General features: G+C 37.4%; 1 protein-coding gene across 3 annotated transcripts in view; it reads right to left on the bottom strand.

Annotated features, from left to right (window-relative positions):
- Positions 1 to 16,227, bottom strand: part of Gpc5 (glypican 5) — a 1,351,527-nt gene that overhangs the window by 1,036,891 nt on the left and 298,409 nt on the right. For all 3 annotated transcript variants that reach the window (XM_076545553.1, XM_042285375.2, XM_042285376.2), the window contains exon 5: positions 6,277 to 6,402. In XM_076545553.1, coding sequence (XP_076401668.1) covers positions 6,277 to 6,402 — 126 coding nt within the window. The remainder of the gene's footprint in view (positions 1 to 6,276; positions 6,403 to 16,227) is intronic.

Here is a 16,227-nt window from a genome sequence, read left to right as displayed (position 1 = left end):
AAAATGGAGACTATGCATGTGGTGACTCCGCACATAGCATACTTAAAGCCATACTTTTCATTTCTATCATTCAAGAATGGGCATGTCTCAGTTATCCCCTTACAAAAAATTATACATTCAGACTTCATACATTTTTAAAAGATGTATTTCTGTTTTATCTACAGGGGTGTTTGCATTCATGAATGTATGTCATCACGTGTATGTATACCTTGGAGGCAAGAAAAAGGGATCCTCTAGAGCTAGAATTACAGAGGGTGGTGAGCTGCAATGTGGGTTCTGGGAACTGAATCTGGGTCTTATGCAAGATTAGTAGTTGCTCTTAACCATTAAGCCACCTCTCTAGCATGTGAATTCAGAAATTTGTGGGTTTTTTGAATATATCCCCAACACTACACCCTCATCACTTTGTTAGGATGATGCTGACTAATATGTTTTAACACATTTGAAATTAGAAGAGCTCTCTGGACTTTTCACGATGTCAATGAAGTATATTCTGGGATATTTTGCTGTTAAGCCAAAGAAAAACAGAAAACAGCATTCAGAGCTAGAGGCAAGTAGGCAATTTTAGGATTCATACCTCTTCTTCTATACTGTCGGGTGTTCAACTTCACTTAGGAGCCTACTGTCAGCAGCCTATCATCAAGGCTACTTCCTAGTCTAAATCTTGGTGTGCAGTACCATTTATGGCGGTGGTTCTCAATGTGCGGCTTGAGATCCATCTGAGACTCAAACAACCCTTTCACAGAGGTTTCCTAAGACCATGGGAAAATATATACAGATATATACATTGTATTTATAACAGTAGCAAAGTTACAGTTACGAAATAGCAATGAAAATAATTTTATGTTTCAGGGTTCCCACAACAGGAGGAACAGTGTTAAAAGGTTACAGCATTAGGAGGGTTGAACCACTGAATTATGGACTTAACTTCTCTATATATAGTTCTGTTATATTCAGAAAAACACTCATGTATACTCAATGATATTAATCATTTTCAACCTCCATTAATACAAAGACTTTACTCTAAAATAAATTAGAACAGAAGAAAGATATGAAATATAAATGTAAAAGGCTTTATAGGTAGCACAGCCAATTAGAGGTTCAACATACAAATTAGGGAGTTGATTCCACTAAAACATGCTGAGATGGAAGTAGGGGTTTGGCTAAGTGGTATGCATAGTTACCTGGAGAAAAGAATTTAGTTGGAAATTACTCTTTTTAATAATGGACTTTTCACCCTCTGTAGTAGATTTCTGAGATAAAAAGCCCACAAATCCCATTTTTAACATCCTCTAGTTCTCAACCATTTATATTGTGGTATGAGTATGAAAAAACTGGGGATGAGGCGGGACTGAATGCAGGCAATGAATACAAGCTATGGAAGAGGATATACAGTTAATTTTTTTCTAGTTCTCACTCATGGATTTTGGATTTTTGGTGATGAGTAAATTCATAAAATATATTCAATAGTGAAGTATATAATCTGATATGAAACTTCCCAGTGTCCATTCTGAATGGCTACTCTGAAGTTCACTGAGTTGTGCAGTTTTTCATCAGGCTAATTTCAGTGTATGAGGGGTTTTGTTTGTTTGTTCGTTTTTATTTGTTTTTTAATGGGGTTAGGGAGAAACTTGGTGCTAGGGAAATTCCCAGGAATCCACAAGGATGACCCCAGCTAAGACTCCTAGCAATAGCACAGAGTGTGCCCAAACTGGCCTTCCCTGTAATCAGATTGGTGACTACCCTAATTGTCATCATCACCCAGTAACTGATGGAAGCAGATGCAGAGATCCACAGCTAAGCACTGGGCTAAGCTCTTGGAGTCTGGTTGAAAAAAGGGAGGAAGGATTATATAAGTAAGTGGGGTCAAGATCATGATGGGGAAAACCACATAGACAGCTGATCCATGCTAGTGAGAGCTCACAGACTCCGGACTGACAGCTGGGGAACCTGCATGGGACCGAACTAGGCCCTCTAAATGTGGTAACAGTTGTGTGGCTTGATCTGTTTGTGGGGCCTTTGGCAATAGGACCAGGATTTATCCTCGGTGCATGAACTGGCATTTTGGAGCCCATTCCCTATGGTGGAATACCTTACTCAGCCTTCATGCAAGGGGGAAGGGCTGGGTCCTGCCTCATTTTGGCATGACAGACTTTGTTGACTCCCCAAGGGAGGCCTTACCGGCACTTCAAGAAGTGGATGGGGTGTGGGGTCAGGGTGGGGGATGGAGGGGGGAGTGGGAGAAGGGAGGGTAACTGTGGTTGCTATGTAAAATGAAAAAAATTAAATAAAAAAAGAAAGTTTAAAATTGTTCAAGGAAAAGTGTATTTTGGCAATATTTACAACTCTAACAGGACATGTATCACACAGAGTGGACAGCAACTGGCAGCAGTCAGGTGTCAAGCCACAAGGAATATTGTGACCTGCAAACCCAGGATGTATGGAAAGCAAGTGGTTAGTACATGATCCATTCAGAGCCATGGAAAGCAGACTGCCTTCAAATGAAGGTCCTAACATGAGAACTAGATCACTTGCTTTGTAAGAATAGGAGAAACACAATTAAACGCTGTAGCATCAGAAAGAACAAAAGATTAAAAGCAAAACCGCTTTCCTGTTAGCTGTTGGGTGGAAGTGAGGAAAAGGAAATTACTGCTGAGAAAAGAGTCCCAGCTGGCATAGAAAATGGTAAGCTAAGCACCAAGTTAGGAGAGCTAAAATTGCTCTGTTTTTATTTGATTTTAAAAACCTGGTCATAATCATTTAAGGAAATGATTACCTTATCATAAGAACTAGAGAGGAAAAAAAAATGAATTGTGCCAGAAGCATTAGAGAGCATTAATTAAATGAAGATAAAGTAGAAATGATGTGGCTTATTAATTTTACTAGAGTAGTTAACAGCTCCTGGCTGTTTCCAGGGCTAATGTAGAGATCCTGAATTCCTGGGTATCCGGGCAGAGTTACTTGATTTTCTGTCTGTTAATAACAGGGGATGCAAGCCCTGGTAATTAACAGGGCTGTCACCTGAACTTCACTGCCCAGAGGGAAGTGAATCATTGAACAATCAATTTACAATCCCAGATAACTGAGAACAGAATGGGGACCAGCATGCCTTCCAGAGAACAATTTTGTTTCAAGATAATGAAAGTGTGCTGGAGAAGATGGACCTTCAGAGATGCAGATTAGAGAGGGCAGCAGCTGATCAGTTTCATCTCCAATCAGGAGCTTGACCTTTGACCTCAGTGTTATAGGAGAGTATAAGACACTCTTATTAGAGTTAAAATAGACTTTGTTTAGAGACAAAACTCTCCTTACGATACAGATATTTGAGACATTTTCTTTCATTCACAAGGAGCTCCAGGTCTCCTGCTTTTACCCAATTTCACAGACTCGGATGACACAGAAGCATCTCTACGCTAAGCCTCTGGAGCAGCACAGCTGTTCACATGAATAATCTTATCAGTCACCTCCTAACAAATGCCTGAAGGAGAAGAAACACAGCCAACGTAATCACTCCAGTCTTACCACAAATGATAAAAATCAATCTTGGCAACCAATTTGGTGTGTTGATGTTTTTGGCATTGTTTCTCCAGGATGGATGTGATGGTATTATAACCTACCATAAAAAGGATAATAGTTTTCACCCCTAAATATGACACACATTCACTTGGTTTCAATTTTCCCGAAAATTGAATGGCATTATTTGTTTTAAATAATGGTATGTTTTTAAAATGAATGTCTAATGCGAAGTCTGCCTACAGTTTTTCACTGTGGCTCTTGCTATATTTTTTTTACTGAAGAAAAAATTAATTTAGAAAATAGCATATCTATAAAATACTGAGTCCAGATAACTGATATTAGGTTAATTCAGGAGTTCAATATTAAAATACATATATCAGTACCTTTACAAAAATGTCACAAAACTGTTATGAAACTATAAATTAAAAATTTCAAGCTATTAATAACACTTCTTGTAAAGTGAATTTTTAATTTTCATAAGAAAAGGAACAAACAAACACTAGTGATCCAATGAAAAACCACAGTGAATACAGCATAAGCAATTAACTAGATTGCAAGGATATCTACATTTTAAACATTGAGTTTGCATTGACAAAACGTTGTTGGTCTACATTTACTTCAAGAACTGACTGAGTCATGATTGAAAATACTATATTAAGTCAACCATGTAAAAAAGGTTAAGGTACCCATGAAAATTCAGTATTCACAAGACAAAACATACAGACCAACAAATTTACTTTAGTACATTAGTGTTGTCTTGTGAGAATTAAATGACCCAGCACTTAAAGTTCTTTGCTCATTGCCTTATAATAAAATGACTGAAATGTGTACACTAACAATGGAAGTTGGAAGCAAAAACATTGGCTAAATAAAAATGTAGCAGGAATAGACTTGGGAGCCATGACATGGGGAAAGAAAATACCAAAAGAAGGTGAAGGTGTCCACAGAGGTAATGAGGTTGGAAGAATAATTTCAGGATGTTAAGGGTAGAGTGAGGTTTGTTCTCCTCAGCTGGAGTCTCTCTGCACTTGGCCCCTCTAAACAGGGTAAACAGTAATCAGAAGTCCTCAGAAGTATGGGGAAGGAAAGGATAAACGAAGGAGATAAAGACCCAGAATTACTTTGTTCTACAAATGCAGACATTCTTCATGAAGAACTCTACCTAAAGTTGTGGCTTCTCAATTCAAACAGAAAGGTCATTAAGGGTTACATGGAGTAAAGAAATTGTGTCATGTGAGTTTAAATTATTTTCTATCCAAAAACTTGTTAAATCATTGGCTTCTCCTATTACACAAATCTCAAACAAATGCCAAAGAATTACACAAATTGAACATAAATACTTACAAATGAAGATTTTGAAAACATAATACAATATATTAAACACATTTGCATCAACTGCTTAATCTTTGATTTATAATCATGGTATTTTCAATCATCTTTGTTAGAAATATTGTCAATAAACAGAGTTCACTTTAATTTGAATAATAAACAGAGAAAATGATAATTCAAAGTAGAAATTGGTAGGATCTTAGAAGGAAAATTCATATGGACAGAACTATTTTACCCACTCAGTTGAATTATTATTATGATTGCTTTAAGTAAGTGGAAATAAACATTTAAAAAAACAGTCCAATACCCAAAGAGCATAAATAAAAAACATTTTAGTCAGTTTACCAAATACTTTATTACAATTTACAGTTTTTATTTTTCAAAGTCATTTTCTCCTACTAATCTCTGATTTATTAACTGTAAGATTATAGTTAATCTTAGATATGGCTTCTAAGTATAAGTATGATCACCTAGAAAGTTTGTAAAAAAAAATATTACAGACATCTGTATTTAAAGCATACTGCCATATGTATTTATCAGAGTAACTTAATTTGCTAGATGATTTTTGTTGTTGGTTTATTTTGAACTATTTTACATCTGGACTGCAGTTCCCCCTCCTTCCCTCTTCCTAGTCCCTCCCTCCCAATATCTCTTCTGTCCCCTCCGTCCCCACCCACTCTTCCTTCAGTTCTTTTTAGAAAAGGGCAGATCTCCCATGGATATTGACAAAATATGGCTCATCGAGTTGTAGTAAGATCACCCTGAACAAGCCCCACCTCATCTGATCTTGGAAGCTAAGCAAGGCCAGACCTGGTTAGTACTTGAATGGTAGCTGGATGATTTTAAATGGACATGTTCTTGTGATAAGTAAGCCATCAGATACCAACCACATGGAACTGGCATGTAAGGGAGTAGACATGGCATTTTTTTTACCAAATAGCTGAAAACAAAGTTAATTTCCAGAGATTCAAATTTACCTTTTAAGGGTTCAAATCCTACACAGGGAGTGTATGAATGAAAAGTGTATTTATCTTATGCTTCAGAAGTACTCTCTTCTCTCTATATATCCCTTCTCTCAATCCTATCTTTGCATGAGTATTCAAGTTTCAGTGAGTTTCCTCACAATCTAACATTCATGAAGTTAAAAAATAAGATACTTATTAAGATACTTAATAAGATACTTATTAACCCAACTAGACAGAAGGTAAACATTTCAAGGGTGGAATTGTGTGTAAATTGGACAGGTGGACATAAAGAAAACTTGAAATCAACATGAGGTGCCCTCAGAGTGAAATGGTAAGGAGGATTGGAATAATCTAAGAAACTGAAAAGGAGGGTTAGCCTCTAGTCTATGTTATAAACTAGCAACAGTTAGGTATCCATTCTAATTCCAGCAGAAGAAAGCAAGGAAGAAAATTATACCTAACTTACCTTTTCACTACATCCTCCCCATTCCAACAGGGTCTTCCTTCCGCAGCAGCTAATTCAGTAATGCAAAGCTGATCTGCCAGGCCACCGTAGAAAGACCTGTGCAGTCTAAGGCTGTTGATGAATTCTCTAGATGGAAAAAAAAAAATGTCTTTAAACCCATAGAGAAGATCTAAATAACTATTACTACAAACACCTTATAGAATGCTATACTTTACTAATTGATTTTTATATATTTAAGATATTTTATAGCAACCATGAAAATCATTATTTTATAAAAGAATGACATGTTAATATTTAACTTTGTTTTTGGAATAGAAAATTTTCACTGGCTCTAAATCTTAAAGATAAAGGGTTTTAGATACCATGTACCTACAGGCACACACTCCACTTCATTCAGTCTCCCTAAATCCCTCCCTTGCTATTGGCATCTAAACACAGAGACACGACTATTTTCTATTCTATGTGGAAGACATCTGGCTTACACCATGCTTATGAAGTGCCTATTGAATAAAGGTTTATTCAACTTCTATAATGTTTCTGAGTCTTTGGTAACAAGGAATATAAAGTAGTAAGTTTTTACTATACATGACTCTAAGCCCTAGATAGAAAATATTTCAGAAGTACTAAAGCAAAATTTAATAGAGTGAAGTTTAGTGTATCAACTAAGGTTGTATTTTTTTCACTTTCTATTTCTCATGCCTCTGAGGATTACAGAAGGGAAAATGCAATGATAATTTAGAATTTTGCATTTTTTTGCTTAGAAGGCAGTGACATTTGAGTTTTGAAATCAGGACCTGGAAGAACAAAGAATGCTTGCTTTGCAAATTCAAATGCCAGCGTACAGATATCCAGAATCTGTGGAGGAGGACACAACGTGGCTTTCACACCTCCCATGTATAGTGTGCATGTGTATATTTACACCTGCACATTAATGTACACTCACATACATGCAAACACTAATACACACATGAACATGCACACTTACAAAATCAAGAATTAATGTGTGAAGTAAGAATTTTAAGATAATTTCTAACTAAGGTCACTGAGGTGACATCATTGACTGATACACACAAGGAAGGAAGAAACAGCATTTCCTAGTGTCCCACCCCATACAACTACTCTTATCCTGTCCAGTGTTTTCATCTTTCCTAATACTCTCTCTAGCCTACTCTGTGTGTGTGTGTGTGTGTGTGTGTGTGTGTGTGTGTGTGCACAATGTTCTCATTATATTTTGCAGTTTCTTATCTTTCTTCCTGCTCTAGATAAAATAGTCAAGTAGGCAGGGGTTCTTCTGTTTGCTTGTTTGTTTTATTTATTGCTTTAGATCTGAGGGTAATGATGGCGACAGAGAGTAGATCTAATTAACAGTCATCAGAGTAATAAATGACCAAAGACCAAAGAATTAGAGTGTTTGGATTGATATTTTGTGAGATGCCCATCTTGAGAATCAAGTCAAAAGCTACTTTTCAAACTTCATGAGTGTAAACATCATTTACAAATCTTGCCACCATGAAGATGTAGACCTAATAACTCCAAAAAGGGACCAAAATTCTGTATTTCACACAAAGGCTGGCCAATGTTGTTGATGCTACTGGTTCAAGAGTCATGAGTGTAACACACTACACTCTTAAATATTAGACTTTAGATCTTGACAGAGTAGTGATGTCTGGTTCTTCAACCAGGAAAGTGGTGAGCAAAGTCATGGATATTAGTGGAATTTCACAGAGAATCCCTATGCATTAAGAAAAATGTCAAAGGTACTCAAAATAAAGGGGGCGGAGGAGAAAGCAAAGTCACAGAGTCATGCAAACAAAAGAATGAGGGGAACTGAAGTCAGCACAGTTGCTCACAGTATGAAATACTGTGCTGGTTAAACGTGGTGACTAAACTGCTGTGGACTGCAGTTTGCTCCACCTTCAAACAATACATTGCTGTTGCTCTTGGTTGTCCACTGCAGCTAGATGCTAAGGTCCTATTTTAGAAGAGAATACAGGCTACTGTCTCAGGACATATAGAAATCAAGCTGGAAATGACTGACATAGAAACTTCCTCCCTACTTGGTTCCTTTCAAAGTGGCAGAATGTAATATGCAGGCCATTGAGGAAGGGGAATCTTCAGTAGACTTAGTAAGATATGGACCTTGCAAGTTAAATTCTGGCCTCCTAGGTAAACTGTGCTATCTGGTACAGTGAAGTCATGACAGTTATAACTGCCTTTTCAGTGGATTCAAGGGTCCCTCCACAGTAGAAAATTTTGTCTGGTTGTGCAAATGTAGTCCAAATCCCAGAACCAGCAAGGCTTTGTATAGTAACCTACTTTGGTCATTTTGCATAATAAATATGGTGCTCAAATTGCCCTCTACACATTTATATTTATACTTATAGATTAGAGTTATTCTCAACCTTGGCCAGAGAAGCATCTTTTTTACAATGTTCAATAGTCAATGCAGAATCTTATAACTAAAAAAAGGGTTGAAGCCCTAAATGGGAGATTTGCTTGAAACTTCAAATGCTCAAAGAACATTGCAAAAAAGAAAGTAGAAATAAATGTAACAGTTTAAGATGGAGAGGATGGAAAAATGCTGCTGTCATCTAGACGTGACATGACTGTTGAACTCACTATGCTGGGGTTATCTGAAAAAGCCTTATACATAAGATCAAGACAATCAGCATTCAAGCATGGATGGGAGAGAGGCATATAAGGCTCCACCCATAACTGATAATGGAAATCTTCTGGTGGAAGGGAGTCATTTTCCTGTGGGCATGGCATACAGCCTCTGGTAAGCTGCCCATGCCCCAGTGGATGGTCCCATACTCATGAGTATATAGACAACGTATATACTCTGAGTTTTGTTGTTGTTGTTTTTTTTTTAATTTTTTAAGGAGGAATAGCACACAATGTGGGGACTGTATTGGGAGATGTTTTGGGGGAAGAGGATAGGAAAGTTGGGTTTGATATTGTCTTAGTTACTGTTCTGTTGCTATGTAAGACACCATGACCAAAGCAACTTATGGAAGTGTTTAATTTGGGTTTATGATTTCAAAGGTTTAGAATATGTGATGGCAGAGCACAGATATTGTGGGAGAACACCTGAGACCTTCTGACTCACAAGCAAAAGGCAGAGTGAGAGAGAGACGGTGACTTGAATCTTTTGAAATCTCAGAGCATGTACCCAGTAAGGCCACCTGCTCCAACAAGGTCACATCTCCTAATCTTTCACAAACTGTTAGATAAACTGCAGACCAAATATTTAAGACATGAAGTTATGAGGGCTATTCTCATTCAAACCACCAGAGATATAATCAAGATATATTGTATGTGTATGAAATTGTCAAATAATAAATAATACTATTCTAAAATGTAGTTTCACTAAGGTTCTAGAAGGGTCTACATTAGGTACAAGTGTGATTGAGTTGTTTGGAAATAAGTAGTAGACACAGAGTAGTCAAAAAGACTTATCAGCTGCAACAAAGCAATTTGATTTTGGTCCTTGTGCTTGGAATGTTAAATGTAGCCCATAGTCTCACATTCGAACACTTGTTTCCAAAGACGGTGGAGTTTTAGGGGGAGGTCATGAAAACTTTAGGAGATACAATCTTACTAGTGGAAGTGAGTCACTGGGGGTGGTCCTTGAGAATTAATAGCTGGCCACACTTTCTGTTCATTCTTCGGTTCATGAGTATGGATGCAATGTGACTAGCAAGTTTCCTGTTCCTGGTGCATGCCTTCCCTACCATGATGTACTGTATCCCTCTGGAAGTATAAGCCAAAATAAAGTATTTCTTACTTAAGTTGCCTCTGTTAGGGTATTTTTATCACCTAAACAATAAAGTAATCCTATCTTCCTTCCCAGCTCAGTGTTAAAACATGTGATTCCACTTCTAGTTAACATGAAATATTTCAATAAAAGAAATATTATATTCTTGAAAACTATTCTACATCTAAATTGATATGGGTGTGGCTAATCCATATATTTACTTTTCTACCACCATGAAGATGATATCCTTTAAATTTGGAAGCATAACAAATTCAGGAAAAAGTTAAAAAGCTTTTGCTAATTATCCTTCAGTAATTATGTTACTTATGTAAGTTTTCATCTTGGCCTGGAAACATCACTGAAATATAGAAATCATATATAATTCATATGAGGAATTGAATTGCAATATTTAAAAGGATATGGGAAAGTGTTCCTTGTCTGAATGTTTTTTCAAAGTATCATCTACCAGGTCCATATAAAAATGTATAAATTCAGGCTTCAAACTTAACAGATGGACCATGCCTCTTAATTTTGTCCCTTCTCTTTCCCTTCAATTCCTTTTCTAAGCTACACTGAGAAGCAACACTGGAAATCATGAATACCATTTTTGATGCTTTGAAATACAAAGTAATTTAGATAAAAATGTCTTACGATGGCCAGGACCTCTTCACTTTCACCCTGTATCCTCATTCCATGCTCATTCTTGCTTCTAGTCCCACACTCCAGCCAAAAATGACATTTTTTATTGAACTATTGCATCAAATATATCTGTATTGCTTTAACAAAATTTGTGTTTAGCATATTCATTTCCTCCACTTAGTTTTGCCTTCTACATCACTCTATTCATCATTCTTCAGTGTCTCATTTAAATTTGTCCTCCTCTCTTCCTTTTTCATTATCTATGCAGCGTTATGGGTTCTTCCTGTTTCTCACCCATGTGTTCTTAACAGTCCCTGTTCTACAGTTGTTTCTACTCTGTAAATCTGCCTCCTCTAATGGAGGGTTCTTCTCTCATAGCAAAAGCTCTACCTTGTCTATCATTTGTACCAAGGATTTGGTCATCATTTATACCCAACAGATGCTCAAATGCTTGATAAATTAGCCCTTGGTGATGACTTAGTTTTTTTTTATAGTTTCCAGAATTGAAAATTAGTACAATATTCTTTTTTTATGATGGTATTGTTAAGCTCTTAAACTGAAAAAATATCTTAAGATTCTTTAAACCATAGGACCTACTTCTAGATTGTGAAAAGCCATATGTCCCTAGTATATTCTATCAAAATATTAGATGTCTAAAGGTCAGGATTACTAACTCAGTAGCAGTCCCAAGGAATGAAATACATTGAAGTGTAATAACTATTACTATTTACCATCACTGTATTGTAAGATCCTATAGTAATCCATCATAGATACATTGTGCTATGAGTTAGAAAGAACCTGAAAAAAGTCATCCATTTGAGTAGCTCCCTCTCCTACTTACATGTTATCATCACATAAAAAAAAAAATAAACTCCCCAGATAGGACTGGTGGGATGGCTCCTCAGGTAAAGGTGCCTACTAGCAGGACTGACAACTAAGTTCAGTCCTGGGACACACATGGTAGGGGAGAATCATCTCCAAGTTGTCCTTTGACCTCTTCCATCACAGTATGTGCACACCAATTATCAATATCAGAAACATGCTGAAGGTCTGAAAAATCAAAATTTAAAAGTGTTAAAGAGAACTACTGCTATAGTTCCAAGAATTTATGGATATTATCACATTAAGAAAGCAAACACATTACTTATATGTATATTGCTATGCTAGAAAACAGATATGTCACTTCTTGGGGAAACTGGCACTTAGAATGTTAGTATGTTCAGATGGGAATAATCTATATTTCTCGAAAAGCCTGGCATATGCAGCACAAGAAGCGGAGAACGGAGTCAATCTAATCACTAGCTGCTGACTGGCCTTGTGCAGTGCTGGCTCAGTAACGAAGAAAAGGTCTGTAACACAATTGCTCATTCATAGCCTGCAGCCTTGTTTGCCCTGAGCTTGCTCAAGGCAGGGGAGAAACATGGTCTAGCATAGTTATTGCTTCATTGCTTCCCATGCCCTTGAGGCCAACAGTACCAGAAGGGTCTCCTGATACATCACATGCTAAAATATATAAAAAGAAATGCAACCCATCTGTGAGTTGTCCTTTGTGGTTTGTTGACATGGTCATGCTTAGTTACTACTATAAAATTGAACAACACTTTCAAGTGGGTATAATACAATGATTACCTTTAGTAACAAAAGCAACATCTTTTACTGAGCAATAAGATAATTCAAAGGTTATCTGAAGATCAAGGTAATGAGTCTCTTTGTAGTGTTTGTATCCTCCTGAAGTAACCAGTGTTGACAATCTGGTGTTTACCCTTTCCCAACTTTCTCTATATGCATATTAATAAGCAGTCAGACAGAGGGGGTGTGTTAGAAAGGTGGCATTATACGGATGATATAGTTCTACAATATTGGAACCAACCAATTTCCATACTTGACCAGGAATCATGAACCCCTGAAACTTTCACAAATATAGATCATACTTAAGTGTATACTGTGGAACAATTTCATAAATTGGATATAGCCACATGTACACAGTCTAATAAAATAATTTACTAAACTAACATAATTTACAATTTATAAGGTTGATATATGCCGCATACATTGGGTGTAAAGAATGGCTTCCATATAAAGTCAAACTTTGTTCATCTAAGGAACTATGTGTCTTTAAACATGTGGCTCTAATTTACATTTGGGTTTGCATTTTATTTCATTAGACACTTCTAAAAATATAGCTTTAGTCTACTATCTTAATCTTGTAACATTTTGTTTCATTTAAACCATTTATATATTGTCACACATTGCATTCCATGTCTATCTCTTCCACTGGAGACAGCAGGCACTATTTCTAATTTTGACCAAAGCTAATTATCGGGGAAAACATTGGAAAAGAATCACATTTTCAAATGGCGCTTTCCTCTGTGTAATGTCTCAAACCACATGTTTCTTTATTTAATGACATGTATTGATTTTTTTCTTCTTTACCCATAAAGTCAGTCCACACATAATACAGAACCCAAATTAAAAGCAGTACCTTGCACACTGTTTGAAAATATCTGTAGAACAAAGGTCGAATGTGCAGTTTGCTCGTTAATGGCCTGAGGCAAAGCTAAGGTTAATGTGGCACTAATGAGCGGGCTCAGCCCTGTAGAGATGTCTGACCAGAGCTGTCAAACAGTAGACATTTAAAATGTCAGTCTCCGGCTCGGCAGAGGAAATATATAATTACATGCTTCGAGATAAGAACGATTTTTCTCTTGCTGTTCTGAATCTATATTTAATCATTTAACTTTATTCTCACCTAAGTCATTGTATTTGAAAAAATATTTTTAGATTTCTATCCCAACAGCAATAACAGTTTTCTTTGTAAATGCTTGAAAATTTAATGTGTGTACAATGTATGTAGCTTGATGAGCCAAAGGGAGAGCTGAAGTCTGGGTTTTGGGCCCAGAGAAATGCATGGTGAATACTTTCTAGGATGTAATGCTTTACAAGGCTCAAGGTGCATTTGTTACAAACCGAAGTGTGTTTCAAAAACATAAAACTGATAATGGTTGTTGTTGTTGTTGTTTTTAATATATTTGTATATTAAAGGAACTCCTGGAGTCTGTTCTCTGAACCCTCCCTGAACCCACTTCCCATCATGGAACTGTGACCCTGGGTTTGTTCGCCATCATTTGCAGATTTTTTTCCCCCTGGTTAAGTGAGTCCAGGTTTTCCCCTTCTCACAGGAAGTCTTGTTCACCTGACAGGATTTCATTTCATTAAAGGGCTGGTGGTGATTTCCCTACACACCAAAAGAGGTTAAGAATTAATGGTAGGAAGAGCAGAAACATGGAAAGAATGGGAACTAGAAATGGGAAGGAGTCTATGAAACGTACAAATATCTTTCCACATCTTTTATAGGCAGCTCTTTTTAGACAGGCTCTCCATGGTAAGGATTCTCTGGTAACTTTAGTTTAGCCTTGAGCTGACAGTCTACAGCCAGCTACAATAATCAGGATAGAGACTCCCCACACTATCATTCACGTCCCAATAAGAAATATATGTTCTGAATGCATTTTCCTCTTGTGTGAGTTAAAAATCATCAGGAAAAAGTCAAAACTGTGTCAAACCTAAATCTAATATTATTCTGTATTATGAAAATGTATCTTAAAAGGTGTTGACCATGTTCTCCATTAAAAAGGACTTTAAGTAAAAATATCAAAAAATTTTTAAAAAATGCTTGACCAAATAGAAAAGATTTAAAGCAAATCTAGCCATAGTCAGGAAACTGGTATCCACTCAAAGAAAAAAAGATGTAATTCCTTTACAACTTACCTTTAATTCATTTCAACTATAATTGCAACTACTGTGGTCAGTTCTCCTTGTTTAAATGAGTATGCCAAGTTATTCATAATTGGTCAAAATCAACAAGAAAGTGAAGTGGTACATCTGCAGGGCTCCTGGATTTAATTCAGGACACTATTCAATAACTCAAATAACTATTAGCTGCACTTTGAGATTGTGTGTTTTACCTACATGGGGGGACTATTATGTAGTGTGTAGTGCATACATTTGTTAATGTGAAGGACTACGAGTTAGATTCCTTGACAGGCAGATGGATGGGATGAGGGTTCATGACTAGGTAATAAAGATAATGCATTTCCAAGGTGGCTAGCTTCATCCACACCCTCCTGGGCTGAGACAAAAGCTTGGCAACTTAAAATAGAAATAAATAAATATACTTAGACATGGCAGCCTTTTGTCTCCCACAAGTAGGATCCAGCCTGCTGATAAGTGATCTCTGTTTAAACTGACCTGCCCTATTAGGGGAAGAAAACCCTTCGAACACTAAATGCTCTAGCTCTCAAAGAGAAACTGGATTTTTCAGGTGCCCCAGTAACCCCTTTGCTTCCTCACAGATGGTCTGCCTTTGTGCTTGCTGTGTGTGTGTGTGTGTGTGTGTGTGTGTGTGTGTGTGTGTGTGTGTGTGTCTGTCTGTCTGTCTGTCTGTGTCCGTGTCTTTGTGTGTGCACAAGGAATGTGAGAGTTTGAGAGTGTGAATGAGTGAGAGAGTATGAGTGAGTGTGTGGAGTGGGGAAAGGGTGAAAATGGGGAGAAGAGAGGGAGAGGAAGAGGGAGAGAAAGGGGAATGAGAGGGAGGGAGAGAGGGGAAGGGAGAGGGGCAGAGACAGGGGAGGTCCTGTGTGTGTGCATTTCCTCACCCCTGATAAAAGCCTAACTTCACCAGTGGATTCCATCTGCTGTGTTCTAGAATTTTCCAGCTGCTACCTGTTGCACTTGAGATTTTCCCTCCTTTTCAATTCTTTAGCAGAGAAAATTAATCTGATCAAGAACCCTAGACAGTAACATGAATGGGTATATTTGTTCACGTAGAGGCCTGGGGTCAACATCTGGTGCATTCTGATTGTTTTCCATTTTTCCTTAACAATGAAAAGCAGGGAAAAAAAAAACGATTTATTCAATGTTTGCACAGAGAGAAGAGCAACAAAGTGATTCAGATTCTTCCCCTCAAACTTGAGGCAATCCAACATCACCCACAGTACAAGCACAGAGAGCCTCAGCTATGCCCGACCTGGAAGCCACACCTGTATCACATAGCTGCTTAAATCGGCCATAAGGAATTCATTGGCAACAAATCCTTGACGTCTGTCAGTTACTCACCCCAACATGAGAATGAATCAGACCAACCAGAACACACCTCATCTCAGCAGTGAAGTACAATAGGGAAGAAATTATCAAACAGTTAATCAGAGACTATTGTCCAGAGGCAAGGAGAGGAAGTTCTTAGAAATGAAATGTAGCTGTGCTAGTCATGATAGCACTTGCCAGTGATCCCAGCACTTGGCAAACTAAGGGATGATTTGAAGTTTGAGGCTATCCTGGGCTTCATGACAAAATACTGTCTTGAACTAATTGGATGTACTTGTGCCAGCCCTTCCAAAAGTAGCCAAAAGCCACATAGAAATGGCTCCTATCCATGGCACTCAGACACTACACGCGTTCTAACCTTGATTCCACCTGCATTCTGTTTCTGACATTTGTTTCAGATACAGGCGTGTTACACCTTAAGATTGAGGCGTTGAAGCAGAGTGGAGAAGGAA

This window comes from Peromyscus maniculatus, chromosome 9 (genome assembly GCF_049852395.1).
Source record: "Peromyscus maniculatus bairdii isolate BWxNUB_F1_BW_parent chromosome 9, HU_Pman_BW_mat_3.1, whole genome shotgun sequence".
NCBI lineage: Eukaryota > Metazoa > Chordata > Mammalia > Rodentia > Cricetidae > Peromyscus > Peromyscus maniculatus.
Note: the sequence above shows the minus strand (reverse complement) of the source record. Positions and strands in the feature narration are given on the sequence as shown.